This window comes from Erpetoichthys calabaricus, chromosome 4, assembly GCF_900747795.2.
Source record: "Erpetoichthys calabaricus chromosome 4, fErpCal1.3, whole genome shotgun sequence".
Lineage (NCBI taxonomy): Eukaryota > Metazoa > Chordata > Cladistia > Polypteriformes > Polypteridae > Erpetoichthys > Erpetoichthys calabaricus.
In genome coordinates, this window is record NC_041397.2 from 304,882,254 (window position 1) to 304,910,153 (window position 27,900).

General features: G+C 36.1%; 2 protein-coding genes across 2 annotated transcripts; both read right to left on the minus strand.

Annotated features, from left to right (window-relative positions):
• Window positions 1-5,941: 5,941 nt before the first annotated feature.
• LOC127527586 (olfactory receptor 6N2-like) lies at window positions 5,942-6,927 on the minus strand. Its single transcript, XM_051926692.1, has 2 exons — window positions 6,181-6,927; window positions 5,942-6,070 (listed from the first exon to the last, which is right to left on the minus strand). The coding sequence occupies exons 1-2, from the start codon at window positions 6,904-6,906 to the stop codon at window positions 5,942-5,944; spliced, it is 855 nt and encodes a 284-aa protein (XP_051782652.1). The 5' UTR covers window positions 6,907-6,927.
• Window positions 6,928-18,977: 12,050 nt separating this feature from the next.
• LOC127527683 (olfactory receptor 1-like) lies at window positions 18,978-21,257 on the minus strand. Its single transcript, XM_051927257.1, has 2 exons — window positions 21,202-21,257; window positions 18,978-19,995 (listed from the first exon to the last, which is right to left on the minus strand). Exon 2 carries the CDS (start codon window positions 19,977-19,979, stop codon window positions 19,023-19,025), a length of 957 nt encoding a protein of 318 aa, XP_051783217.1. The 5' UTR covers window positions 19,980-19,995; window positions 21,202-21,257; the 3' UTR covers window positions 18,978-19,022.
• Window positions 21,258-27,900: the final 6,643 nt, after the last annotated feature.

Genomic DNA, 27,900 nt, shown 5'->3' on the forward strand with positions numbered 1-27,900 from the left:
TGCTATTGATCGATTCTGAGAATTTATGGATTCCCTTCCTGTTCAAAGTATTGTTAAAATGTATTATTATGATCAGTTAAACGTTTAAAACAAAGATATTTCCACGGAGTGTATTGTTTACATTACATTACAATAAAAATATAATAAACTCATTGTGAATAAACAAAAATAAGACTTTCTGGAACTATGCATTGTGTAAAAGTATACAATAAATGACATAACAGCAGACATACTGTGTAGTAATACATACCTGAGTCAGCTCTGTCACCGCCTTTCCTTTATTAGAAACCCAAACTTTAAGACACAAGCCGGGGCTGTTCATTGCATTTTATTGGCTTTCCAAGCCATCCCAAAAGAACTGGTAAGTTTCTTTCTAATTAGGAGGATCAATTTGCTTGGGGAATTAATTACATTATTATTCTAAAAAAAGATACTATAGGTTTGGCTGTAGTTGGGTAGACATGGTTAAATTTTCATCACAGCATACTAAGTATTTGGTGAATTGATATTAAAATACCATTTGCAGAGTATTCTAAATGCATTGTACAAAAGTTAATATGAATTTCCAAAATAAAAGGTCACAAAATCCATTGATCCAATAAGAGACAACTAACAGCATGGCAATTTTGAGAAATGAGAAGCCCGTTTTAACTTTCAGAACATTATGTAACTTAGGCCACCATACTGACTCCCCACCAGTTGGGCCTTCCAGAAGAAGGTGCATTTAGATGACAGTCATAAGAAATCCCTTGATTACAGGTATGGAAAATAAAAATTTATGTATTAAGCATAAATAAAAGTAATTAACAGCTTCTGAAGCATTAGATTTAGCATAAATTAGACATGACAAGCAAATAAGATATGTCAAGCAAATAGTTAAATAAAGACATTAGTCATATTGCATTTTCTAGTTAAGCTTGAAGCAAAATTAGCAAATATTGGGAAAGGAAGAATAGAGCAGGAAGAGAATGACGTACAGAAACTATGCGAGGACAACAGAAGGGGGAATAAGGAGAACACCTGTTGTCTGAAGGCTAGGAAGCAAGGAATTACTGTATACCACTGATGGAATACAGAAAAATGGTCAGGATAGGTACATGAGAAACCAGCTGGAATAGTGAGTCAGCAGAAACAGCAAAGGCATTGTTACAACGAGGTCAAGATGATGTAATATATGGAAAATAAAATTAGTGTATTCATGTGTTAGCATAAACAAATATAGAAAAATATATAAGCATTAACCTTAGTGCAGATATTAATACAAGTCAGGCCTGCTAAGCAAATGATTAAATAAAAGCACACCCCATATTTCTTTTTAATTAAAGCTTAACAGCTAGCCACCAATATAAAATAGCTTGAAAGCCAAGGAACGGGAAGTGATAACAGAAAGCCCAAAAATGGAAGAAGGAACATCTGCCCGGCTGAGGCCAATCAAAATAACCAAAAACAGAAAATAAAAATGAACAATAGACAGTACCAGTGGCCAGCTGCAGAAGGAAACCAGAAGATAATAATAGATCCCATGAGAACTCGAGGTACTGGCTGGACAGGTGCAGAGGGGAGTCAGAGGGAACAGCGAATGAGCTAATTTGAGCGAGGTGAGGATGATAAATAATTATATAAACTGTGATTTCTGGCCTGTTCAGGGCTCAGTCCAATTTGGCCGTATTGGGTTGAGTCCGGGTTATTATTGTTGTTTTATTGCAACAAACCTATAAACTCTGTTTGCCTATCCTGTGTCTCCTAATAGCCTTCATTTCAGGTTAAAACCTTTTGGTGCGTGTTTTGCTCCAAAATTTTCGCCATGACACAGGCAGGTGATCTCCATTGAACTGTGACTTCTAAAACCAATTGGCTACACCAGTGATGATTTAGTGGTGTTATATTAAAGAGGGTGAATAGCTACGTGATTAATTCTGTTGAGTTTTACATATGTAATTAATTTAGACTAGATAGATAGATAGATAGATAGATAGATAGATAGATAGATAGATAGATAGATAGATAGATAGATAGATAGATAGATAGATAGATAGATAGATAGATACTTTATTAATCCCAAGGGTAAATTCACAATATTTCACATAGTCTGCAGAGATGTGTTTTCACTTTTACACTAAAGAGTCTTTTTCTGGTGATCCGCTTCAAAAAATCCAAATTAAATTGACTGTGATTCAATGATGCATAATAAATAAACATGAAAACTTTCAAGGAGTATTAATACTTTTTATAGACACTATAGATAATACAAATTTAGACTCTGCTACACACTTATATATAGTCCAATAACTGTTTGGAGGTGGAGCAGGTTACAGACACAGGCGATGTGGAACACTTTTTTTTTTCATCTCAACATAGAATTCATTTTAATAGAAGGGTAATGTATTGCTAAACAACTTCAGACACACACTTGGTTTTGTGTTATTTTCATTCCTTATTTAGAACCCCAAATCAGAAATAGTTGGGATGGTATGGAAAAGCATTCTCCACTTCAACACTTAAAAAGACATTTTGGTACTGAGCATACCAAGCAATGAAGCATTTTAGTTGTTATTTTGTCCAATTCTTCTCGCAAAACACAGCTTACGGTGTATCATAGTACTGGATCGTCATTGTATTTTTCATTTCAAAATTTTCCACACATTCTCTATTGGAGACAGGTGAGGACTGCAGGAAGGCCAGTACAGTACAAATACCCTCTTCTTCCACAGCCATGCCTTTGGAATGTGTGCAGAATGTCCTTTTGCATTGTCTTGTTGAAAAATGCATGGATGTTCCCTAAAATGATGTGGTCTTAAAGGCAGCAAATGTTGCTCTAAACTCTCAATTTACTATTCTGCATTAATGTTACCAACACAGAAGAGTGAATGACCTTTGCCAAGGGCCCTGACACAACCCCATACCGTGACAGACCCTGGCTTTCAGACTTGTTGCTGGTAACAGACTGGATGGTCCTTTTCGACTTTTGTCTGGAATATACAGCATCTTTTTCTTCCAAAAAACATCTGGAATGCTCTTTTGTCTGACAACAATAAACATTTCCACTGTGTGATGATCCATCCCAAATTCCTCAGTGCCTAGAGAAGTCAATACCACTCCTGGACATAGTTTTCACTGTGCATATTTTTGTACAGTAAAGTTTTAAGTGGCATTTGTGAATGTAACTCAGTACTGTTGTGTTTGACAAAGGTTTTCAAAAGTGATCCCTTGCCCATGAGTTTATATCAGCTATTGATGAGTGACGGTCCTTGATGCAGTGCAGTCTGGGGGATTCGGAGATCATGGGTGTTCAGCTTAGGCTTGTGCCCTTGCTCTTTATGCGCTGAAATTCCTCCGGATTCCTTGACCGTTTTAATGTTATTATGCACTGTAGAGGAATAAATATGTAAATCCCTTCCAATCGTTCGTTGAGGAACATTGTTTTTAAACAGTTCAATAATTCTCTCACACATTTGTTGTTTGATTGAGATCTTCTGCCCCAGTTTGCTCCTCAAAGACTCAGCCTTCTGTGGATGCTGCTTTTGTACCAAATCAACGTTACAATCAGCTGTTGACATCACCTGTTTGAAATCCCATTATTTTACCTCATTACTGGCCCTAATTATCCCCCATCCCTGCTTTTTTTGGAATGTGTTGCAGGACTGAATTGCAGGAATGGAGATATTTTAACAAATGGAATGAAGTTAACGAGACGAAACATGAAATATTGTGGGTTCATACTGTCTGCAATGAAACAAAAGTCAAAGTAAATGATTTGGGTTTATAAATGGAAATTTCAACGATTCTGGTTGCTGTGAAAAGAAAAGTGAGCCAGAACATGTACTTAAATCAGAGAAAAGAGTCTGTACTAAAATGTGTCATTTACAGTTTTATTTTGTTCTTAAACATACCAACAAAATACAGAAGTCTTGTTTTCTGAAATTAAAATCTTTTCCATTTCAAAATGGACATAATGGATATGTTTTAAGGCTTTATTGTATGTTTGATCCAGTGTTCCATGCAATTAAAAAAGGTGATAACAATGTTTTATTTAAGACAATTTTCCATAGCAAATTAAGTGCCCTCTGTAATGTCTGAGACAAGGAGACATTTTTCATTGATTTACTTTTCTGTTCCACAGTTTAAAGCAACATATCTAACAATTCACATACGATTAACATTAGAATCCCTGAAGCCTACAAAAAAAATCGTAATGCTGGGCCACCTTAAATTGCCTCACACCTCTTCATCAGCGTCTTTGTTTTGCAAATGTGTCTCGATGTCACTTCCAATACTCTGGCCTTCATGGCAATGGAGAGCGTGAAGAACACACTGGCGTGACATAATCCATCAGCGACATCTGCTTTATGTGCTGCTTGAGATCTTTAAAGATACCAGAGGTGAGTTCATAGTTAATCTTGGGACTAGCAACATTGAAATCTCTAACCAGCTGGTCAATTCAATAACATCAAATCACAGCCGACATTCCAGTATGAAGTTTATTGAACAATTTTAATTTTCTCACTAAGCCAAATCACTAATGTTCTTGACTTGGGCTTAGTGCCAGAAGGATTTGCACTACACTTCGTGTGCATAATGCAATGATGCATGGGGAGGCCTCTGCTCTATAACAATAGGGTGAACAATACCGGTGAAGCATCTGGAAGGATACTACCTGATCCTCAAACTTGCACGCATCGTCTCCTTCATTTTTTTTTATCTACTGTGCAGAGCCAAAAACCCTGCGAATATGTAATGCTGCTAGCAACATAGGAAAAAAGAAATTACAAAAAAGAAACTTGCACAGATATTTGAAGTTGTAAAAATTTAATGCACAAATGTTAAGGATTGATTATATTTAATACATTTTAAGATATGCTATGTAGGTAATACATTTTTAAAAGTATATTTTACATGTATTTCATTTTTGTAAGGGCTTGGTGTTTATACTACTGAAAAAATATGTGACGGTTCTAGTAGAGTTTTGACGACACTTGAATATAAGATTTTGCATTCCCTTTATACGAAGATGTTACCTGTTGTACACCATGAGGTCAACTTTTATAACTGATCTGCTTCAATGACGTTTGACTTTAGAGGAAGAATGAAGTCATGAAATTAAGTCATGGAAATTAAGGAGACGTACATTCAAGACTGAAGACAGGAAGCACTTCTTTACGCAAAGAGTTGTGGAAAACATTTAAGAAGACCCTGGATGAGACATTGGGATAGTTTAGCTATTAGCTAAATAAACAATTGAAAAATTTCTTATGTAGGAATTTATCTTGCAAAAGAATAATGCACTCGTATACTATATCACCTGTGAAGTTCAATGGTGTAGGAATTACCATCCTGGTGATAAGCATTTTAGTTGGTAATTTCACAGTCTTTCTGACACAAGTGATAAAATGTTTCTGTAGTTTTAATATAAAGAGACTTCATATATATGAAGTGTACTTTGATACCATGCCACGTTTTTCATATTGAACTTATCTTAAGTTAAATCACTACATTAAATATAAACCATTTCCATTTTATTAAGATACAACTTGAATTTATGGGAAAGAAATTTATTTTTTCTGTTATCAAAAGTCAATTTCATCAAACCTGAATTTATGGTTTGCGGTAGTGCAAAACAACTTTACGTTTTATGTTGTACATATGTATTTAACACATTTGTTTAAAATAATGGAAAAATTATAATTGTATAATTGTCTTTTTGTTTATATTTTTAAACCTGTGGCATATGAAGTGACTCCCTCAGCATTGTACAGTGCAGCACTTATTGGACTTATTGAACTGCCATTTTTGTATTTTATGCACAGCTCAATGTTGTAGCCAGTAATAAACTTTCCAGATGTTTGAAATAAAAACTGCTGCAGGTTCACTGTTTTGGAGTAAAGTGATTTATAATAAAAGCACAAGTATCCACTGTTAAAGAAGTCTTTTTAAGTGGAATTATTCATAAACTACGGACAGAAGGGTGTGTTTTTTCTGGAAGGATAATGTAAATTCTAAAATATTTCTGTGCAGCTGCCTTTATCTTTTCGTTTCTCAAACTGTAAACCATCAGATTAACCATGGGAGTAAAAAAATATTAAGTCCTCCAATCAAAATTCGTCTGTCATAAGAGATGCTGTCTATTCTCATTCCAATATAAACAATGGCAGTGGGAATGTAGTAGAACAGCACAATAATCACATGAGAAAAACACATTGAGAAGGCTTTCTTGTGGCTTCCTTCCGTTTTAAGTTTAATTACAGAAGTTATAATTTTTAGATATGTCCACAACACAAATATAAAAGGTACATAGACAACAATTAGAACAAGACACAGGGAACCAATGGCATGGCTTGAAACATCAGTACAGGCTAAAGAGATCACTGCTGGATAGTCACAGAAACAGTGCATGATTTGATTTGAACTACAAAATGGCAAGTAAGAGGCCATGGTGTCTGTTATTAATGGGATTAGGAATCCCAGTATCCAAACAGTAACTGCAATTACTATACAGGTTTTGAGATTAATAATTATATTGTAATGCAAAGGCTTCACAACTGCAACATAGCGATTGTAGGCCATTGCTGCCACAAGTAAAATTTCTGTTGCCCCACAGGAGATGATCATATACATTTGCACAAAACAGGTGGCAAAGGAAATCGTATTATGTTCTAAAAACACAGCCAGCAGTTTTGGTATGATTGCTGTGACTGTAAGAACGTCTAACAGAGCTAAATTCCATAGAAAAAAATACATTAGTGTGTGAAGCCGCTGATCGAGTATTACTAAACCGAGGATGCAAAGGTTTCCAATACAGGTGACCAAAAACAGAGCCAAAAAGAAGCCAAACAGAATGTTCTTGTAGTCTTGAAGTCCAGGAAATCCAATGAGGATGAAATCTGTGATGGATTCAGTCAAGTTGCTCATTGTTTGTTGTGCTTAAATTGGACTAAAAATATATATATATTTACTCAAATGTATTTCATTTTTATTTATTATAAACAAATTAACTGCATTTATAAATAGAGTTGGTCTGAACATTATAAGTATAAATTCATTGAATATGTGTAAGATAAAGTACAATACCGTATTATTAGCAGTTTAAAGTGATTAAAATTTACTTTGTTATACTACTTAAATATCATTTTAAATAATATTCTATATTTCTGATGTTCATAAATAAGACAAATAGATAAGCAAAACTTTAATCTGCTCCAGAATGGAGTACTACAATTCATGGTAGGAGATTATGTCCATGTGTAGATTTGTTCATACAAATCAAATAGATAGATAGATAGATAGATAGATAGATAGATAGATAGATAGATAGATAGATAGATAGATAGATAGATAGATAGATAGATAGATAGATAGATAGATACTTTATTAATCCCAATGGGAAATTGGGAAATGCAGTGGTTGCACAAGCCAGGTGATGACAAGAGTCAAATATATTGCATCTTTCAGGGTGCATTTCCATAATGAATACAGTTTTTTTTGTCTACATGTAACTATTAAAAGATTTCTCCATCCGTCCATTTTCCAAGCCCACTTACCCAGAGCTAAGTAATGTGGAAGAAGGGGCTTATCCCAGGAAGCACTTGGCACAAGGCAGTGACAGTCCCTGGATGGGGTCACAGCCCATCACATGGTGAACAAACACACACAAGCACACAGTAAGACCAATTTATCATCTCCCCAAATCACTAGGAAATATATTATTATTGAAAATTATGTTAGGCTATGTTCATATTACCAGGCTGAAGTGACTCAAATCCAATTTTTTGTCTTAATGTGACACAAATTTGATGTTTTAGGGCTGTGTGGACACAGAAATCTGATAATTTAAATCAGATATGCATATGATTTATAGTCATGTGACATGAATGAGAACGGTCAGATGCACTAGCAGCACACAAAACAACAATGGAGGAAAGCTACTGCTGTGGCAACAGTCATGATCCCACCTTAGATATGTGGACCCAAGATAGGTGGATTAGCAGATAATTTGGAATCCATTATATCATTACAGCAGGACTTGGATAGCATACAAGCTTGTGCAGATTTGTGACAGATGAAATTTAATATCAGTAAATGTTAAGTATTACACATAGGAAGTAAGAATGTTAGGTTTGAATACACAATGGGCGGTCGGAAAATCGATAGTACAACTTATGAGAAGGATTTAGGAGTCGTAGTGGGCTCTAAGCTATCGACTGCCAGTGTTCAGAAGCCACTAAGAAGGGTAACAGAATGTTAGGTTATACAGCACGGTGTGTGGAGTACAAGTCCAAGGAGATTATGCTCAGCCTTTATAATGCACTGGTGAGGCCTCATCTGGAGTACTGTGTGCAGTTTTGGTCTCCAGGCTACATAAAGGACATAGCAGCACTAGAAAAGGTCCAGAGAAGAGCAACAAGGGTGATTCCAGGGTTATACGGGATGAATTATGAGGAAATATTAAAAGAGCTGAGCCTTTACAGTTTAAGCAAAAGAAGATTAAGAGGGGACATGATTGAAGTGTTTAAAATTAGGAAGGGAATTAGTCCAGTGAAAAATGAAATCATGAAATGAAAAAGAAATTTCATGAAATTAAGTTGTGGAAATTAAGGGATAGTGCATTTAAGACTGAAGCCAGGAAGCACTTCTTTACGCAAAGAACTGTTGGAATCTGGAGCAAACTACTGAACCATTTGGTTGAAGCTGAAACCTTGAGAACCTTTAAGAAGAAGAATCTGGATGAAATATTGGGAGAGCTCAGCTATTAGCTAAACAAACGAGACTGATGGACTGAATCGTCTTCTCTCATTTGTCAAATTTCTTATATTCTCATGTAGGAATACATCTTGCAAAAGTGTAATACAATATACTCGCTATGTTATGTCATCTGTGAAGTATGATGGTGTTGAAATTCAATGTGATAAGCGTACAGTGGGTGATAAAATGTTTTATGTAGCTTTCATGTAAAGTGACTTCAAATATATATTGGCACATAACTAATACTTGTGATAAGTTAAACTATTACATTGTGTATAAGTCAATTCCATGTATTAAGGTTTAACTTGATTTTCTGGTGGAAAAAAAATCTGTTAGCAAAAATCAGTTTAATCAAACTTGAAATTTGGTTTGGTGTAGTGCAACACAACTTCACATTTTATGTTTTGTCTATGTATTTAACACTTTTACTCATAGTAATGGAAAAATCAGAATACTACATTTGTCTCCATGGTCATATATCTTAACCCATGGCTAGTGAAGTGACTTTTAAACTGAAATATAAAATTTCAAATATTGTTAAACTTTATCAGCATGCTCAGTTAAACATTTAACATTATTGTCACATTTGCAGTTTGCATCACATTACAATAGAAATGTAATAAACTACTTGTGAATAAGTAAAAATAAGACTACTATAGCTACAGATTTAGTAAAAGTATACAATAAGTGAAATAATCACATACAGTTACACATATCTGAGTTGGCTCTTTCACAGCCTTTCTTATTTTGAAAGCCATACCTTATGACTTGAGCCGGGGCTGCTCAAGGCATTTTAATGGCTTATTAAGGCGCCCCAAAAGAAGTGATGAGGTTGTTTATGATTAGAACAACAAAAGCTTTGGGAATTAATTACCTTATTATTTTAAAAATATTATACAGTATGATTTGCTGCTTCTTGGTAGACATGTTTAAAATGCTCATCAATGCATACTAAATATTTGGTGAAGAAATATCAACATTCTATTTGCAGGCACTGTATACATATGAATATGAATTTCAAAAATAAAATTTCAAAATCCATTGATCAAGTGTAAGTCACCAGACAGTGTGGTAATATTATGAATTAGGAAATCCAACTACAGTGGAACCTCGGTTAGCGAGCATAATTCGTTCCGAAAACGTGCTCTCAGTCCAAAGCACTTGTCTATCAAAGTGAATTTCCCCATAAAAAATAATGGAAACTCAGATAATTTGTTCCACAACCCAAAACTATATATACTCATTTTATTCATATAAAAATGATTAATATAAAATAAAAATACATAAAACAAATTAACCTGCACTTTACCTTTGAAAAGAATCGTGGCTGGTGTGAGTGAGTTTTTAAACTCTTGTGGGATTCCACCCAACGGGACGACGCGCGGAAGAGCGTCCCAAAGCAATCACAGTCTCCCAGCGCTGTAGTAATTCACCGTAAAAGCGAATCTGAAAAGATCGCGGACATGCTATAAGCGCCTGCTGTCAATGGGTGATACAAGGAACAAGGAACATTATAAATGCGCAGGGCACAGTACTACTTGCCCACGACCTTGCCTGACTGCTGTGTCTGTGTATAGGAGAGTGGCACATATCGCTACAATAAATAACTGCGCTGTTGTTGTTTCAAGCTGAATAAAGCTGGTGTCACAATGAGACTCGGCTTCGTGTTTTGGGGTGCAAGACAGGGACTCACACGTCACAGCGGACACGCACGCTCACACAAACAAAAATACAGTGTCACAATGCTGTATTAAACAGTATACGCTCGTATGGATGTTGATTATATGAGTGAGGCACGCTGACTCAGACAGAGAATAGGAGACAATTGCCCACAATCCTGCAGCAGGAGAGGGAGAGAAGAACCATCAGCTCAGTTGTGATCACATGACGCTCAGCAGACAAAGCGTATACATACTACTCATATTGCAAGACCTCACTCGTTTATCAAGTCAAAATTTATTAAAAATTTTAGCTTGTCTTGCAAAACACTCGTAAACCAAGTTACTCGCAAAGCGAGGTTTCACTGTACAGTGATCCCCGCCTATTCCGGAAGTTACGTTCCAGACCCATCAGCGATAGGTGAAAATCCGCGATATAGAAAGACCATATAAATAAACATTTTCTTTATAATTTAAACCTTAAAATACCCCTCCCACATGTTTTAAACACATGTAAACTTATTAAAACACACTTTGTAAACACATATGATATGGGGATGTCGGGCTAAGGATATGAATAACATCTCTCTATTATAAAAAAAAATTATGGCAAGGAGATGAGGCTTGATCTTCTCAAAAGACAATTTGACATCCTGCAAGAGACATTTTATCGTCACGTAAGACAAGGCAGTGAGACAGAAGGACAGCTGCTGTACAGGCTTTTAAATGATCGATGCGCAGAGCAACAAGCAGAACAGGCATCTTGGCAGAAGTAGCACAAAGCCAGTAGCTGTTTGAGCGAAGCGATCGAAACTAGATCATCTCGGAGAGACACTTTGATGACATGCAAGACTAGACATTACAACCTTAGGAAGCAAAACCCGTGAGACGGTGACTTTTGCACGTCACGCCCTACTTACAAACAATTTAAAACAAGTTCACTGACATCTAACCTAGCAGTTGTTGGAATGCTTTTGGCAGTCACTTCAGGTGCTCCCAGCTCTTAAAAGACGTAGCTTGCCAGCAGCAGCTTCAGCAAGCCAGCAGATGATCCAAGCACTTTTCCTTATCGTGCGTTCAGTCCTCACACACTCCCCCCCTCCTCCTCCTCCTCCTTCAGAACACTAGCAGCAGAGACGCGAAGTGGCAAAAGGACAGCTGCTGTACAGACTTTTAAGTCATTGATGCAAAGTGCAACAAGCACAACACACAGGTGGCCAGCAGCAAGACAGCAGCTGAATTGATCGCATCTCTTTAGCATGCGTTCAGACCCCCCCCCCCCCCTTCGTTATAAGTCCCGCAAGAAAGAGATTTAACCACGCCTGGGGCAGGAAATAAAGGACAATATTGTTTTTACAAAAGTTTTAAAGTAAAAATGAAAATAATGCATATGTAACAATTCCCATGAGAATAACAATCCCTTTAAATTGTTTATCCGGTAAACCAAACCCGGGGGTGGGCGAGTGAAGCGAGCAGGGGGCAAAGCCCCCTGGTAATAATAATAATTATAAGTCTGCGATGTAGCGGGGGCACGATAGCTGAAGCACGATATAGCGGGGGATCACTGTACTTGCTTCAAATCTTTTTTTTTTTTGGTTAAAAATGTTATTTAGGGAGTTTAATTTTCAAACTTCCCTTCCATGAATATATTTGAAAAAGTTTTATATTTTTTGTTTGAATTTTAATTATGTAGCATTTTCATTCCAACACTATTGACAGAACATAGGTTGCTAAGAAATATTGCCTGCTTGCTCCTGATATTAGGTAATAAATTACAGTGCATCAGCATGAGCTTCTTTGTCCAAGATACAGATTGAATCAGGTTTTGGCTCTTGCTTGGTCATCTCGACCTGTCTTATAAGGGTCTTTGTTGTCAGACTTCTCAATTTGATTGTTTATGAAATGGGGAATACTTACCTAGTTTCATGCAATAGAAACGAAAGATATCTGTAATGTGTCAATGCCATTGTTTCGCATACTAAATAGCTAAATAGTGGGTAGTGTATCACTTGACACAGAATTCTTGCTTGGATGAACTCGGTTAATTTTGCTGCACAATCATATGGTGACCTATCACAAGTATTGCCGCACCCCATGAAATGCTGGCTTAGATGATGAAAATGTTGCGTCAACATAAACCCCTCAATCCTTTTCAGGGGTTGCTCTCTTTAAGACAGAGTTTCCTATCTTATATGAGTGGCTTTTCTGGTATTAGCTGATACATTACAGTACAATTGCACAAGCACTTGTGTCTGAGATACAGATCCAATCAGTGAATATAAATACTATTAAAAAGTCTCATTGTATCTATTCTAATTTTCATACTTGCTTTTTCTCCTCGACTCGGTTTTCTTATAGTTTTATTTCTGGTTATTTAATACAGTTTTGATGGCTCACTCCTTGCAATTCTTTGTTGGCAATAAATATGGTTAATCCCTTTGATTTAGAAAAACAAATTTCAGTGCTCAGAAAAGCTTACTTTTTGTTTTATTTTATTTTACTATTTTAATACTGCTTTTAACATCATAACAGTGGCTCTTTAACACAGTGTCAGTAATAATTTGGAGTGTTCACTCTGGGAAATAGAACAGGTGGTGGTTGTCTGAGCTGATTTCACATCCTTAAATAAATGACACAACAGATAATGAAGACTAGAATTGTTTTTTTGAACCAAATTTTCCAGAACAAGCGTCAGACGTTTCTTTCGGCAGCATCGGGAGCAAGGTGGGTTGGCATATACAGGAAGTGCTTCTCCAAGTTCACTTGCACACCAATACTCAGGCACACCTCAACAATCCACCTGCACAGATATTATTAAACTGTTGGAGATAGTCTTTAAAACCACAATCAGAATGCACAGATTCCATGAGACATGGCAAGCAGTGTATTTATTTGGAAGTGATTCACGTTATTTTTTATAGTTAGATTAACTGGAAATACAGACATTTTGAGTGTTTCAGAAATTACACCTTTTGCACAGACTTAATATACAACAAAAAGATACTAAACACTGGTCAAGTTAAGTAAGCTTTATTGTCATAACATCTATATATTGTGACGCGTGAGTCGCTGTCTTGCACCTCAAAAACAAGGCTGAGTCTCAGTCCTTTAGCAAAACCAGCTTTATTCAGCTTGAAACAGGAACAGCACAGTTATTTATCTACCTATACACTGACACAGCAAACAGGCAGGGTCGGGGCCAGGTCAGTGGCCAAATTATACTGTTCCCTGCATTTATAACGTTCCTTGCATCACCCACCAGCAACAGGTGCTTATAGTGTGACTGCGATAGTTGTTTCCACGTCGCAGTGCTGCAGCACTTTGAACCTGCAGTTGCCTCAGCAACAGATGCAGCAATTGCGATTCGGCAAGTGATCCCATTGGGGAAGGGGGGTGGGGGGGCAGGTTATTCCCAAAAGAGTTCAGAAACCTCACAAAACATATATGCTGTACAATATACAGTGGTATGAAATTATATTTCCAAGTGCCACAGTGCAATATTTAGACAATAAATATGATAATATAGCAATACCATCTGGCAATGTTAATCCCCAGCCAATGATACTTTTGCCGGATAGAAGCAGAGTAAAGAGATACCGTACAATGCTGGAGGCCTTACAGATGCAGCACTTTGTGAACATGTAGATGATGGAAAGGAAAGAAGTTTAGATCATGGTCTCCATGGTGAGCATTATATGTTTTATGCATTTAAGATCAGACGCATTACAGTTTCCATACCAGTGATGCAATTGGTTAGGATGCTTTCAATGGTGTCCCAGTAGATATGGTGTGGAAGGCTTGCCTTCTCCAAATTTAAAAATCTAAGATAAGGGAAGCCCAAGATGAAAAATTAGACAGTGTGGATAGAACAATTGAGTCACACTATTTATTCCTTCAGTTTCTGTTGCTAATATCAAATGTTAGGTCTAAAAGCCACGTTGATGTTTCATAGGATACATCTCACCCAGCGTCAAAGCAGTGCTACTGTTCCAGTGTGGTTTCCCTTTCTTTTTTAGATCAAAATCCCTGACATGGCTTTCTCAAACACACTGAAATTAACCGCATATTGTTTATTAGTTTAAGGCATCTGATTGTAATTAACCTTACAACCTTACAATATAATGGTCCACAGAATGGCCAAACTATTCCAAATACCATAGCTGCTTTAGTGTTGTTACTCTTAGTGCACCACTGAAGAGTATTTATCCCACTGTATCTGAGTGTGGAATCACAACTCTATAGCAGCTGATTGGAAAGAGAATTATCGGTATACAGCATCAAGCACACACTGCCTCAGCCATGCGCACAGTCTATTGAACTTCTTCTATACGACAAACGCTTCAGAGCCTTTCCTGTAGGGACCTCGGAGTTCAGAAACAGTTTAATCCCAAGAACTATAAACACACTCAAACAGTCCATCAAGTGCTCCTTGTAGAACTGTTTGTACCTATAAGTACAATACATCACTGTAAACTTGCGACAGTTATAATATTGCACAACCTGAGCCACTTTATAAAGTGCATATTTACATATGATGATAATATCATTTTTAAGATGAAATGCAGAAAAATATTTTTATTACATTATATAGATAAAATGTTAACATTATTTAAATAATCTATTTTGTTAATAATTAAACATGTGAGGACACTGTGGATAGCGGTAGCGATGAGCTGGTGTCCCGTTCAGGAATTGTTCCTGCCTTGCGCTCTATTCTTGTTGGGACTGGTGCGACCCTGGATAGATAGAAGGATAGAATAATTAAACATGTACTAAGAAGATATTTCAATGTTCCTTAAAAGTTTTGAAGAATTGGCATTCTAAGTTTACGGATGGCTTTACATCTGTTTCACAGTTGATTGTGTGGCAATTGGGTATTTGGAGAAAGAAAAGGAAGGACAGGAACTGGGGGTTAGTACGTTTGAAAAAGACAGTACTGCTGCAATAAATTATTTCATCGAAAGTCGCGCACGGTGCAGCAGGCATCTTGCAGGAGGCAGGAACAATCTCTGGATGGGGTGCCAGCTCATCACTATCACTGCGCCACCGTGTTCTCATGTTTAATAACATGCTTTGATATCATTTTCATCATGGTAGGAATTAAGTAGACATCTCAGTATTAATTATTCAGAGAGCTGTAATATCACGAATGTAATGGATTCTGTGTCCTGTCAGACACATAGAGCACATAGAAGAACATATACAATACAAAGCATTTAACGTGCTACTTTAGTTACAATGGGATTTGAGAAACTAGTAAATTAAATGATTTTAAGATGAAGTTTATGATGTTCTACTTTAATGACAAAATAAACTACGTGATTAAAGTGGAAATTTCGAGATTAAAGTTGACATTTTGAGCTTTTTTTCCCACTGTGTGCCTATTTTCTTTTATTTTCTCTGTACCCTATTAAGCTTCCATATGACTCTAAGACGGTGGGCTATGACTCGCCTTTTCACGGCATCTTTGATATCTGACAACTTCTTTTTTATTTCGGGCACTGTGCGACTTTGTGAACTTGTACTTTCGAGTTTCTCCGACAGTCTATGTCACTCGATCAACTTCCTTTTGTTGTTTATACCACTGTTTAAACCAACAAATAGTATGTTTTTCTATTTCACCCGTATTTTTGCCATTATCTTTTCAAAGAACGCTGAGCTTAAGGGCTCTTTATATTGATTTGCATATTCAAAGAGGCGTAATTCTGGGAGGAGATGGGGAGTGGTGGCAGGAGCGTGCACATGCATTACTTTTCACGCTGACTGGGATTTATGTAGCGGAAGAACATGGAAGTTGGCATACGCACAGATTTATGCCTCTGGATTTTTTTTATGTGTACACACATTTCCTCTTTTGTCCATACACCATGTTTTAGTGTGAATTCTACGCACAGCGTTATGCATGAGGCCCCCTGTTATTAAGGTGGATAACACACAGTATTTGTCTAAATCAATTTGACATGAAAATAATTAGTCAATGTGATATTTTTTAAACATACATATATGCAAAGAAAACAATAAGACATATTCAGTGACTTAGTTATAATTTCTCTACTTTTTGTTCTTAGTTTCTTCGTTTGGTAGCCTATCATTTCTCCACTCTTTCTGTTGTGTTCCTATGAATCATCCAGTAGTTGTCCACCATCATACTGACATCCCAGCCTCCTTGGTATGTTCTTTCCATGTCCTTGATAACATAATGGAATCTTTTACCCTGCTCTTCACTCACCACATCGAGTTTTTCAGGGAAAAATTCCAAATGAGAATCCAAAAAGTAAACTATGACACTCATGTTCCAACCCAATTGCTTAAATTTAACTAGTTGATTTTTCACAATTTCTTTATAAATAGGATCTTTATTGTTACATAAAATCATAGAAATTACTTCAGAATGATACCTAAACATCTTGTTCCATATTGTTCATCACACCATCAAATTCTGCATCAGAAATAAATTTTATATTATCAGGTCTGGCAAAAAATGACCACTTTCAATTCAGCCTCAGACAAACCCAGAAATGTTGAACACAAATACATCAAACCATCTCTATCTTTTGAAAGGACTTTGACAAACTGCTTTATTAAACCAAACTTAATATGACATGGTGGTAGCAGCACTCACTTTATCGGGATCCACAAAACTTGGTCTGATGGTGTTTTTGGTATCAAGCTATAGCTTTTTTCTAGCTGGCCATTCCTTTTGAACCCAATGTCAGGCCCTTCTTGTTCAACTCAAAGAGAAAACCTGGAAACTGTGAATGCCAGAAGTGGTGATTCAGAGAGATACACTTTCACATCCCAACATCCCATTGGTGCTCTTTTATCAAAAAGAATAACTGTTTTGCTTTAAACACAGATTTTAACGTTAGAAAATATTAAATACAAAAAATGTATTATTATTCAACATTATTCATCATTATTCAACAAATTAATTAAAATAAGATATTGATATTTAATAAATGATAGTGCAAAAACAATTAAAAAATCCTATAATTAACAGCTAAATAATGTATTTTGTGAAAATATGTTACATAATGGAGAAAAATGTTTTTCATTTTTGAATTCAGCACCCAAAATATATTTTAAAAAATCACAGGAAATAATCGAAACAAATTTTTTAGTATGTACATGCGTTATTTAATCTTTAACATATGCCATGTTAGTAAAGTATGCTTTGGAAGATGATGTGAGATTCTTCCATGTTGTATTACTTCTAAGTACTATTGGTGTCCTGTTAAGTCTGTTAGTAAATTTTCCACTGTGTGGGATACACAGAACTTGATACTACGTGTGTGGTTTGTGCTGCAATTAAGCAAATTTTATTAATATTGTCAAACATCTACTGAGATATCGTGCAGGTTAATAGGATCGTTATTGTCACATTTACGGAACAGAGTGAAATTCTTGCTTACATGTGCTAATCTGCATGCAACAAGTCATCACTCTCTGGTTAGTGAATACAACTACCTTGAAACTTTTGTCTTCCTTACCCTACCTTTCGGCAAAGCAGGAACCATTTATGTCATTAAAGTAGCCTTTGCAAAAATTAGGCGACATGTATCAAAAATATTACGGACTTGGCACGGGGTTATTTCACCTGCTTTTATTTATTATTGGCAAAATGTGAAAAAAAGGAAAACAGCAGTGATACTTAAGACGTGATTCTAATAAAATGCGAATATCTATTCAAATTCTTGCAAAGTCAGTACTTTCTGAATATTCCTTTTTGTTTCATTTAATTCCAAACTTAATTTCCTAATAATAGTATCTCTTTCAATGAAACAACAGTTCAATGGATGTACCGGTTCACGCTATTCAAAATAAAGGATTAGTTAAAAACCACAGTCATATCAGAGTCTTCAATGGATAAACATTACAGAATCTTTCAGAATATACAGTATGTTAAACTTAATGGTCATTTTTTGTTCTTTTCATGTTCTTATGTATGTTTTCAAATGTAAAAATATACAATAATAATTTTACATAAATATACATAAATATACATAATTTCAGCCTTGCCGTGAGTAAGGCATGGATGGCGCACGGTTTTAAACCATGCCTTAATGTGCCCAATAGTATGCAACGCAACATGCTGTATTGTACTGTATGTGCAGTGCCGTACATTTAGAGCGTACTGAAGGTGAAGTAAAGCATCTTTAAGTATAGAAACATCTGAGGTTTGACAAGAAAAGCTAAGTTTCGAGAAGAGACATTTTTTTGCCTTTTATTCTATGTGTGTAATAACCTTTTTCTTTATTCATGTGTGGACTGTTTGCTTTGAATTTTCACTAAATCTTTTAAAACAAATTTTTGGACTGAGAGATTTCTTTACGCACGCATTTGACCTGTGCTTGATCCTGCCTTACTTACCAGCAGCTACAACTTCGATTAGTTTAATGACAGCATGGTCAATGAACTTTAAAATTGGAGGATTCATAGGGAATTTGTTAGAGGTAAGTGAGAGTAGAGACACATCGATCACGTGATATTTACACATTTATTTATTTCATAATTTTATATTTTGATTATCGTCACGAAAATATAAAATTGTGAAAAAAATACATTTTAAGTATACATATTAGCCTTGGTAGGAGAAAATTATTTATACCTCCTAACAGGAATCGGTTACTAATTACTGACTTCTGGATTGGTTTTCTTTCCTGATAATATTTTGTAAATGCTGCCTTTGATTTCCTTATTTCGAAAACTGTAAATTATAGGATTCATCATAGGAGGGACCACATTTCCAATTATCACTAAAGTATTGTAGGCTTCAGTCGATAGTTTAACTCCTGTTCCTGGTAAAATGTAGGATATCATGAATGGTATATAAAAGAAGCCAACCACTAGAATATGGGATAGGCAGGTGCTGAAAACTTTCTTCTTCCCGTCAACTGAGGAGATCCTCAGAGCGGCCAAACCAATTATACTGTAAGAAAATAGTATTAGTGCAAAAGGGAATACCCCAAAAGCAATGACTATCGTTGATATAAGCATTAAGTACTTGGGGTTATCCGCACAAGAAATGTGAACCATAGTTGAGTAATCACAAAAGCAGTATGGAAGTATATTGGTTTCACAAAACGGAAGCTCATTTGTAAAAACGAGGTAGGAAGAGTTGATTAAGAAAGCACTAATTACCAAGATAACAACACTTACCAATACAGTTTTGTTTGTCACAATTAATGGATACCTTAGTGGGAATACTACAGCTACATAGCGGTCTATGGCCATCAAAGTTAGAAGAAGAGCTTCCATCAGTTCCATATTTAATATTAAGTACATCTGCACCAGACAAGCTGTATATGGAACTAGTAAAACATCATGTATAATTACAGTTAACATTTTTGGAATAAGGACAATGCCATTACCCAAGTCAATCACTGCAAGGGTGCCAATATAAATATACATTGGGCAGTGAAGCTGATGGTTTATCATTATGACCAGAATTACCAACAGGTTCCCAAAGAGAGATACCAGATAAAGCAATATGAGAAGAGCAATTGCTGTGGTTTTTTGTTCCGGGGTAATTGCACAGTTCAGAACAAACTCAGTCATAGACAGGGTGCTGTTGAACATGTTCATGGGTTCTTCAATAAATCTGAAAGAATAAAAAAATGAGGCAATAAGCCACCTTATTTGGTTGATGAGTAATTCTCCCCTCCTTCTTAGGATGGGATTAGTTTTACAGCAGAAGGCAGGGCAAAGTCAGTGCTTGAAGTGGGCTGATACACAGCAGTTTTCTGTACCGCCATTTTCCCGTTTTTGTCTTATGAGTTTTGTTAATGTATGCATAATGTCAGTTCTGACTACATTAGCATCCCTTAATTATTAAAACAATATGTCTGTTCACACTTCTGAGGGGGACTGGCAGCTCTTTTTTTCCACTTCAGGCACTGGATAAAGTAATTACTACAGGGAGCTTCTGTAACTTTAGTCCCATCCAAATCACTGAAATGATGGTTTTACCAACTTGTCAATTTGTACTGGACAATTTTAACCTGCAGTTATTCATTACAAACTTTTTATAGAAAGGCAAATGGTCCATAATCTTTACTGAGATGTGATTATGATTATGATTAAGACATTTGTAATATCGACTCTCTTCCTACCTTTAAATCTCATCTTAAAACACATCTTTTTAAGCTGGCTTATTCTGTTTGACAATTTTATTATTGTATTTATTCTAGTTTTATTGTACTGTAATATTTAATTAATTTTATATTGTGACTGTTGTTTTAATGTGCTCTGTAAGGTTTGCTTGGTGCCTTGAAAGGTGCCTATAAATAAAATAAATTATCATTATTATTATTATGCAAAATTATTGACATAACCTATTTGGACGGGGCTAAGATGACAGAGGTCTTCCAGTAATAATTACTTTACTCCACCATTTGGAGTAAAACTAATCCAGTCCAGAAAGGGCTTAAATCAACAGTACAGTAAAAAAAAAGATGCAGAAAATATCAGTTATTAAACATCACAGAAAGATCAAGGGAGAGGGTGACAGAGAGTAGGAGCCGTAAGACTAAAAAATATTTCACAGAGAACTGCATAACACATTTTCAAAATAGTAAGGAGACCACCAGAAATATATCTCGATATGAAATAAGTAATGTGACAGATAATCTAGTATCTTGAAATTAGTATCTTTATAAACCAATAAACAAATTGTTGACACAATACAATATCACAGATGAAGCCAGTGGAGAAGAGCTACCGGAGCAGTGAGGTGGTCATTATGTATTACGAGTTGACATAGTGGATAGTACATAGAGAACATGACATATGAATATGTGTGTCTTACCATGAAATTATCCTTTATAAAGGCTCCAAGTCTTAATTCCTCTGGTTAGTTGGAAATGAGAAAAAACAAATCTTTACTTAATAGAAAAACTAGAAAAAAAATAAACCAAGAAGGGCGAAAACCCTTGGACTAGTTGAAAATTTGACTACTTGACTAGCCACTCTGTTGATATTCTATAGGACTTTGTAGAGTGAGATATTTAATGTGATTTTGGTGGAATCATTTGATGAGTTGATGCTCTGTTAGTCACAATTAAGCCCTATTACAAAAACATGATGGACAGATTACAACGATTTTAATTTCATAGTGTGTACAGTAGCAACACATTTTCTCTGTCTTGTGCATTTTTTGTTGTAGACAATTTTTTTTTTATATTAATCACATTTCTATAGAAGTTCACCAATAAAACAACAGCTATGTGAATCAATTTTAGTCAAATGTCACCAATATACAGTAGCTAAGCAGTACAAGTAACCCCACAACACCCACCTTCCAGCAATCTCATTTGAACTGCTTTTTAAAAGATATCCTGAACGGATCAAAAGTTATCGATTCGACACAGCAACCACAAAAGCAAAGAAGATATAAAGCAAAAAGGAGAAATTAGAAATTAAGACTGGGATCACAAAGTTTACAATTGACTATAACCAGTTTGCACCTAACCTAATGCACAGAGGACTGCATCGGTATTAAAGTCATTTGACCTGTTGAGCCACAGTGGTGAAAGTTGAAGAAAGATAAATTCTAGAAATTTACAGATATAGAATCAGCAAATTTCCAATCGGGCTTTGATTAGTTTAGCAGTGATCATGCCCAGACTAAACAACCACTGCTGGATAAAAAAGACTGTAAGAGTAGATAACAGACAAACCCATAGCTTACAGTATGTGATTTAGTTAGTTAATTATAATTATTGTTTAAGGAAAGGGAAACGGTGGTTTGGCAAGTACTTTTTTTAAAATTTTGATATTGTTGTGTATTTTGAGTATCTTGCCACAATCAAGGCGCATCAAAATGTCTGCCATTGACCATTTATTATCCTTCAAAATATATTTTTATTGATGAATTTTCAAATTTACTATGTGTAATACAAACTAATTATGATAGCTTCCTATTTTAGACAACTTCAGTTTTCATTACTTACGCATATTAACTTACTGCCCTCTCTTGATCTACGTCAGCAAGTCACCCAGCAAACATGCAAGGGAGAACATATGCTGGACCTGGTTATTTCACAATTTTTCAAAATTGATGTGTCGCAAGTCCTTGACATTGTTGTATCTGTCCATTTCTGCATTTTATTTGAAGTAGAAGCTAGACTAGGCTAGAAGTGAAAAACAACGTGCTGTAAAAGACGTTATTTTGATGACACAGCTGTTGCTTCTAGGTTTGCAATGTTCTGAAGAGTTATTTGGAATTTAATGCTTGTCCTAATAATGCCAATCATGAAAAAGTAAGATAGAAAATTTTAAAGCAAAGCTGAATGCTGCAGGTGACATAGTAGTCCCTGCACCAACTGTAAAGAAGTCTTCTACAATTAAAATACCATGGAAAAGTCAAGCATACGGTTGGCTTAGAGGAACATTTTATTTCCCAGTGCCCCATGATACTTTGCAAAGCTAGTGTGTCATTACAGAAGGTGCAGAACCTTTATGCATGACCAATGTAAGTATAATCCACCTCAAATTTTACATTGCTGCCTGATCTGCTTCATGCATGTGCACTGTCAATACCCGATCTGAACTCTATTCAGTTTTGAACCCCAAATTGCATTTAAAAAAATTGTTACATTTTCTATAGTTATAAGAATCTACACATCAGTTCCGGAAAACATTGTGGAAAATATTCCTCCGAAAAACTCCAGTATAGTCAGAGGTGCAAGTACTGTATGATTTGATATTAGATGGAATTTATTTGTAGAAACCTATGCATGCTGCTTGAGGTTTTAGCTTATACCTTTTAATGGGATGACATCTCCTGTTGCTCTCTTTTAGCACAATAAAGTTGAACTGAAAAGGTTGTTTTAGGAGAAAATAGAAATTTTGAGGTATTACCTTAAAACTCTAATATTTTGATTGTAGTAAACTCAGATGATCTTAACTGGAACAAACGGTCATGTCATTGTGCTGTTATGAGATGTCCCAGAAAAACATAAAAAAGAATATTTTTAACAATTGCTATAATGCTGCCCAGAACACAATATGTTTAATAAAAATAAAATCAAATAAAACTAACACTTTTTTTAGAGAATACAGTTGACAAATTCTAATCAAATACATCAACAGTGAGCACTGCCAAAATAAAGATAATCTTTTTCACTCTGACCTGCCTGTGCCTAGACATTGTTCTATTTAAGTGGAGTTCTCTCCTTTGAGAAGTTCTATGCCAGTGCCATGGTAACAAAGAATGAGGGAATAATTTATTATTGTATACCTCTGGGAAGTTTTTGCCTTTCTGTCTGCATGATAAACTAACCAATTTGTCTTTTTTCAGTAGTGACTGCAAATGATGAAAACACCCAGAGGGAGACTTGTTTTCTGTCTTTTATTTTGGCTTATACAGTATTTTCAATTAACACTAGAATCCCTGAAGCCTTTGAAAACACGTAATCCCGGGCCATCTTTAATTCCTTCGCACCTCTCCATCAGCGTCTTTTGTTTTGCAAATGTGTCAACCAGCTCAAGCAGCAAGCAGCCTGCTATCCCATCCTCCTGACCGCCAGAGATGAGTCCGTCACAAAATTCTCAGAGCTCAGGTCTCTTTATCTGGGAGTGAGGTGCCAGAAGTTGTATAGAGTAAATAATATATTGTTATTTGGAACACATACATTTCATGTGTGTTCCGTGCCTACAATGATTTGTGTAAGTGTAGGATGAAAGGAAATGCAAGGCAAGAAATGCTAAACACATACCTAAAGCAGAAACATTTTCCTTGTTATACTAATAATGATGTGAAGTGTATAATGTGTGAAGACTTTAATCTAAATATCAAATAAACACGTGCGCTTTTATTTAAGAATATAACCAAAGAAATAAAATCATTTGTTTTACATGTTGCTGTCAAACTGAAATGCCAATTGATAGAAAGTTGATATGTATTCTTGAATGGTGTAGAGGTAAGAACTGCTGCCTTATATCCCAAAGGTTTTGGGTTCGATGCCGGGTGCTCTGAGTTTTGAGTAGTGACCTCCTATTATTATTTCTGTAATATAATAAAAACATATATTTGATTTGAGTTGGTAACACCCGGTGTAAATTTTGGCTACTTGTAAAAGTTAGCACTTGTTTTTTTTTATTACTCACTTTTATTCTGTCAGTGACGTTCACGTGGCACAACAAATTGCCTCTCCCTCTCTGATGGCATTTATCTCCATTCTTTTCACAAAAGCAGCAATAACCACAGTGGATACAATGTCCCGTGACCGCTATCAGACTATCATGCAGCACTTGTGTTTTGACAACAAAGACACCCATGCAGAACGTGTGAAAAACGACAGATTTGCTGTGATCTCGGACATCTGGCAATGTTTGTTTGAGAACTGTATTTTGAGTTACAACTCAGGGCAAAGACTTTCTGAGTCTGTGGTGATAAAGCTTATGGAGCCATTTCTGGACAAAGGCAGAACCATAACAGCAGACAGCTTCTTCACAGCAATTTCGCTGGCTAATAGACTGCTGCACCACAAAACAACTCTGCTTGGCACCTTAAGTAAAATGGGACTTACACCTGCAGCTAAAGTCACTTCAGTAGATGAGCAATTCGCCACACTAGTGTTTTGATCTGGCAGTGCTGTGCTGATGGTGAAGTCAAATGCATGTTTTTATTATATTATAGTAATAATAATGGCATCTCACTACTCAAAAACGCAGAGCACCCAGCCCCAAACCCGGAACATTTGGGTTATAAGGCAACAGTTCTTACCTCTACACCATTCAAGAATACATTTCAACTTCCTATCAATTGTACAGTATAAATAACTTTTAAAAGTTACTGTTTTTACTGTGAGATGTATGAGACCCCGACAACCCCACAACTGAGCTGGGCACTGAAACTCTGTTAAAATAGGCAGGGATTGCTAGTCAGAATCTCGCCACGTAATGCATCCACTGGTTAATGTGGGGAACATTTAAAACGGGACTCTGACTTGGCTGTGTGTTCACTTGCTGTTTTCTCACTTATGCATGAAGTCTGTCTACTCTTTTAATCTGAGAATGCTGGGTTTTCTGAGAGTGCTGAAGAGACAGCTCCTGCTTGGATATCTTTGAGATGACAATAAAACTGATTTTTTTTTTTTAAATCTGGACTCACCTTCTTATCTCTTGTGCAGGTCTGTGACCACATACTTATGTACGGTATTTTTGTATTGATTTTGAGTGCACTTTAGCAACAAAGCTCTTTTATTTCATGTGCTCAGTCAGCTGATCTCTGTAGACTCACTTACAGCTAGCAAGCTGGCATACGTAGCAAAAATATGTTCCGTGATCTGCGTTACATGATCTTGTCATTAGTCTTTAGAATCGTGCCGATGGTTGAACGGTTCATGTTATACAAATGAGTGACATTGAACATCTTTTCACCTCGCTCTACTCTCTCCATTATTTTCATTTTTGTTACATCATTATTGCCCGGCACTTCTTAGCAGTACATCACCGCTGCTTTTATGTTTAATTCCAGAAATCTTGAGCTTGAAATAAAGCATGTTAACTCAATGTAAACAGAGATACAGTCAAATGCACAAAAGCTTGTAAAGGATGCATGCTGAGAATGTAAGCAATAATAGCGTGGGTTTTGCGCTCCGCGTAGCAGGGGACATGCAAGCTAACTTTTGCGCTGCCTCGAAATTTGAAATTACAGTACAATTTTTAATTTTTCACTTATTTAAATCATTTTTCATTTACTGGACATGCACATTTGTATCTTTGAAAGTTTGCAACTTGGAGTTTCGTATGTAGGGGACTTACTATCATCTGATGTGAAGCTATACAGTATATGTTTTCCTAGCATGTATTTGAAAGTAAAGTGAATAAAAAAGTTAATTATATTTGCAGTGACATAGCCATCACAATCATACATGTAATACATCACACGTAAACACTGACTGAAGACAACACAAAATAGAGTGTTACAGTCCTTTGTAATTTGTGAAAATGAGATCACCCAACCGGCTTGCTTCTACTTCCTGGTTTCAGCATAGCTTTACTAAGTATATGTCCAGGATAAATAGAGTCCAGTCAGATCTAAGCACTGCTGTACCTCCTCATGTGTCGATTACTCACCGGCGCCTGTCGATCATGCTGTCCTTTTTTGAGTTGGCACACATTCACCATCTGAAAATCTAGCTGGCATGTGAACATTATCTAGCTGCTATGCCCACTCAGGTTCACTTCTTTCACCTCTAGCCTTCTGATAATCCTGTTTTTCTTTTCTCATTTTCCTGCAAATTCAGTTTACTTCCAGTTTTGATGAGCCAATGTCAAGGCAACCTTGGCTAAAATCCGGAACATTACATGAAAAGGATCCTTTATGTTTTAGCTGCTGCCTCCATTCCCTGCATTCTTCACCCTCAGATAACAAACATTACATATGTAAAGGCTGAGAAGGTAGATAGTAAAATACAAAGGTCTCCCGACACAAATACCATATGACACTTAAAGTTGTTGGTTGCTTAAATTTTCCTTCACTTTGCCTAAACTGGAAGCTCCCTTTGAATGTTACTAGCAACAGCTACCAAAACTTTCTGCTTAGCCTGCAGACTAAGGCAATGTCATGCTCAGAATGTAGAACTCATTTGGATTCTTTTATTTCTTATAAAAAAGGTCAACACCCTACTGTAGAGGTTCCTGCTGGTGATGGTTCCTACTGGAAAGCCTCAAAGAACCTTTTGATGGAGCAGACAATCAAATGCAACCATGCAGACTGACTTCATCAAACTTAGAAATGAAATTGCTAGAATTATGGAAGTATAGGCGAGAAAAGCCAAGCAAAATGACACCTTTTATTGGCTAACTAAATAGATAGGCAAAACTTATTAGGGAAGTTTGTTTTCCGCAATCATGTATTTCACACTGTGACCCAGAGATTAACACTCTCTAGTTTGAACTCTGCACTCTTGAAAATTATTGACTAAGAAGACTGGCAAAAGGAGACAACATTTGGACTGTGGGCTGACCACATCTTAACTGTCGTTTTCAAACCTTTTCAGTTTTAGTTACAGGGTGTTGGCCATGCTAACTTGCTCATGCACTGTCTTGTTATCAATACATTTAAAATGTTTACTGGCCACCAGCTTATTCTGAATGAGGCTTTTTATGTCCAAGATATCTCATATGAAAGTTCTTGTCATTGTTTTTCTGACATTATCCACTTTGAATTGGCTAGAGCACATGTCCTGGCATAAAATGCTGCTGCCAGACACTCTGATTGCCAGCTAAAAAGTCTCAGTTTCTATGGCAGTGCCCCTAATTGGAATGCAGCCTTATCTGATAAAATGATCCATAGAAGATCAAGTAACATCACAGGAACATGTCTTGGAGATACCAGCTGGACACCCAAGTTTTAACAAAGGACTATAGCTTAAGGATGTGTAACACTGATGGACAAAACGTTGGACCAATAGTCAACCAAAAGGATTAACTTATGTGCACCAAAGAAACCAATGGCAAGACGTTTATTCCATCATTTAAAAACTCTTGTAAACCT

Excerpts from the sequence above, each read along its gene's own strand:
- LOC127527683 (XM_051927257.1), bottom strand. The coding sequence starts at position 19,979 with ATGAACATGTTCAACAGCACCCTGTCTATGACTGAGTTTGTTCTGAAC.
- LOC127527586 (XM_051926692.1), bottom strand. The coding sequence starts at position 6,906 with ATGAGCAACTTGACTGAATCCATCACAGATTTCATCCTCATTGGATTT. Across the intron at positions 6,071-6,180 it reads TCTCAATGTGTTTTTCTCAT|TTTACTCCCATGGTTAATCT; the intron begins GTGATTATTGTG and ends ACTTAATATTTT.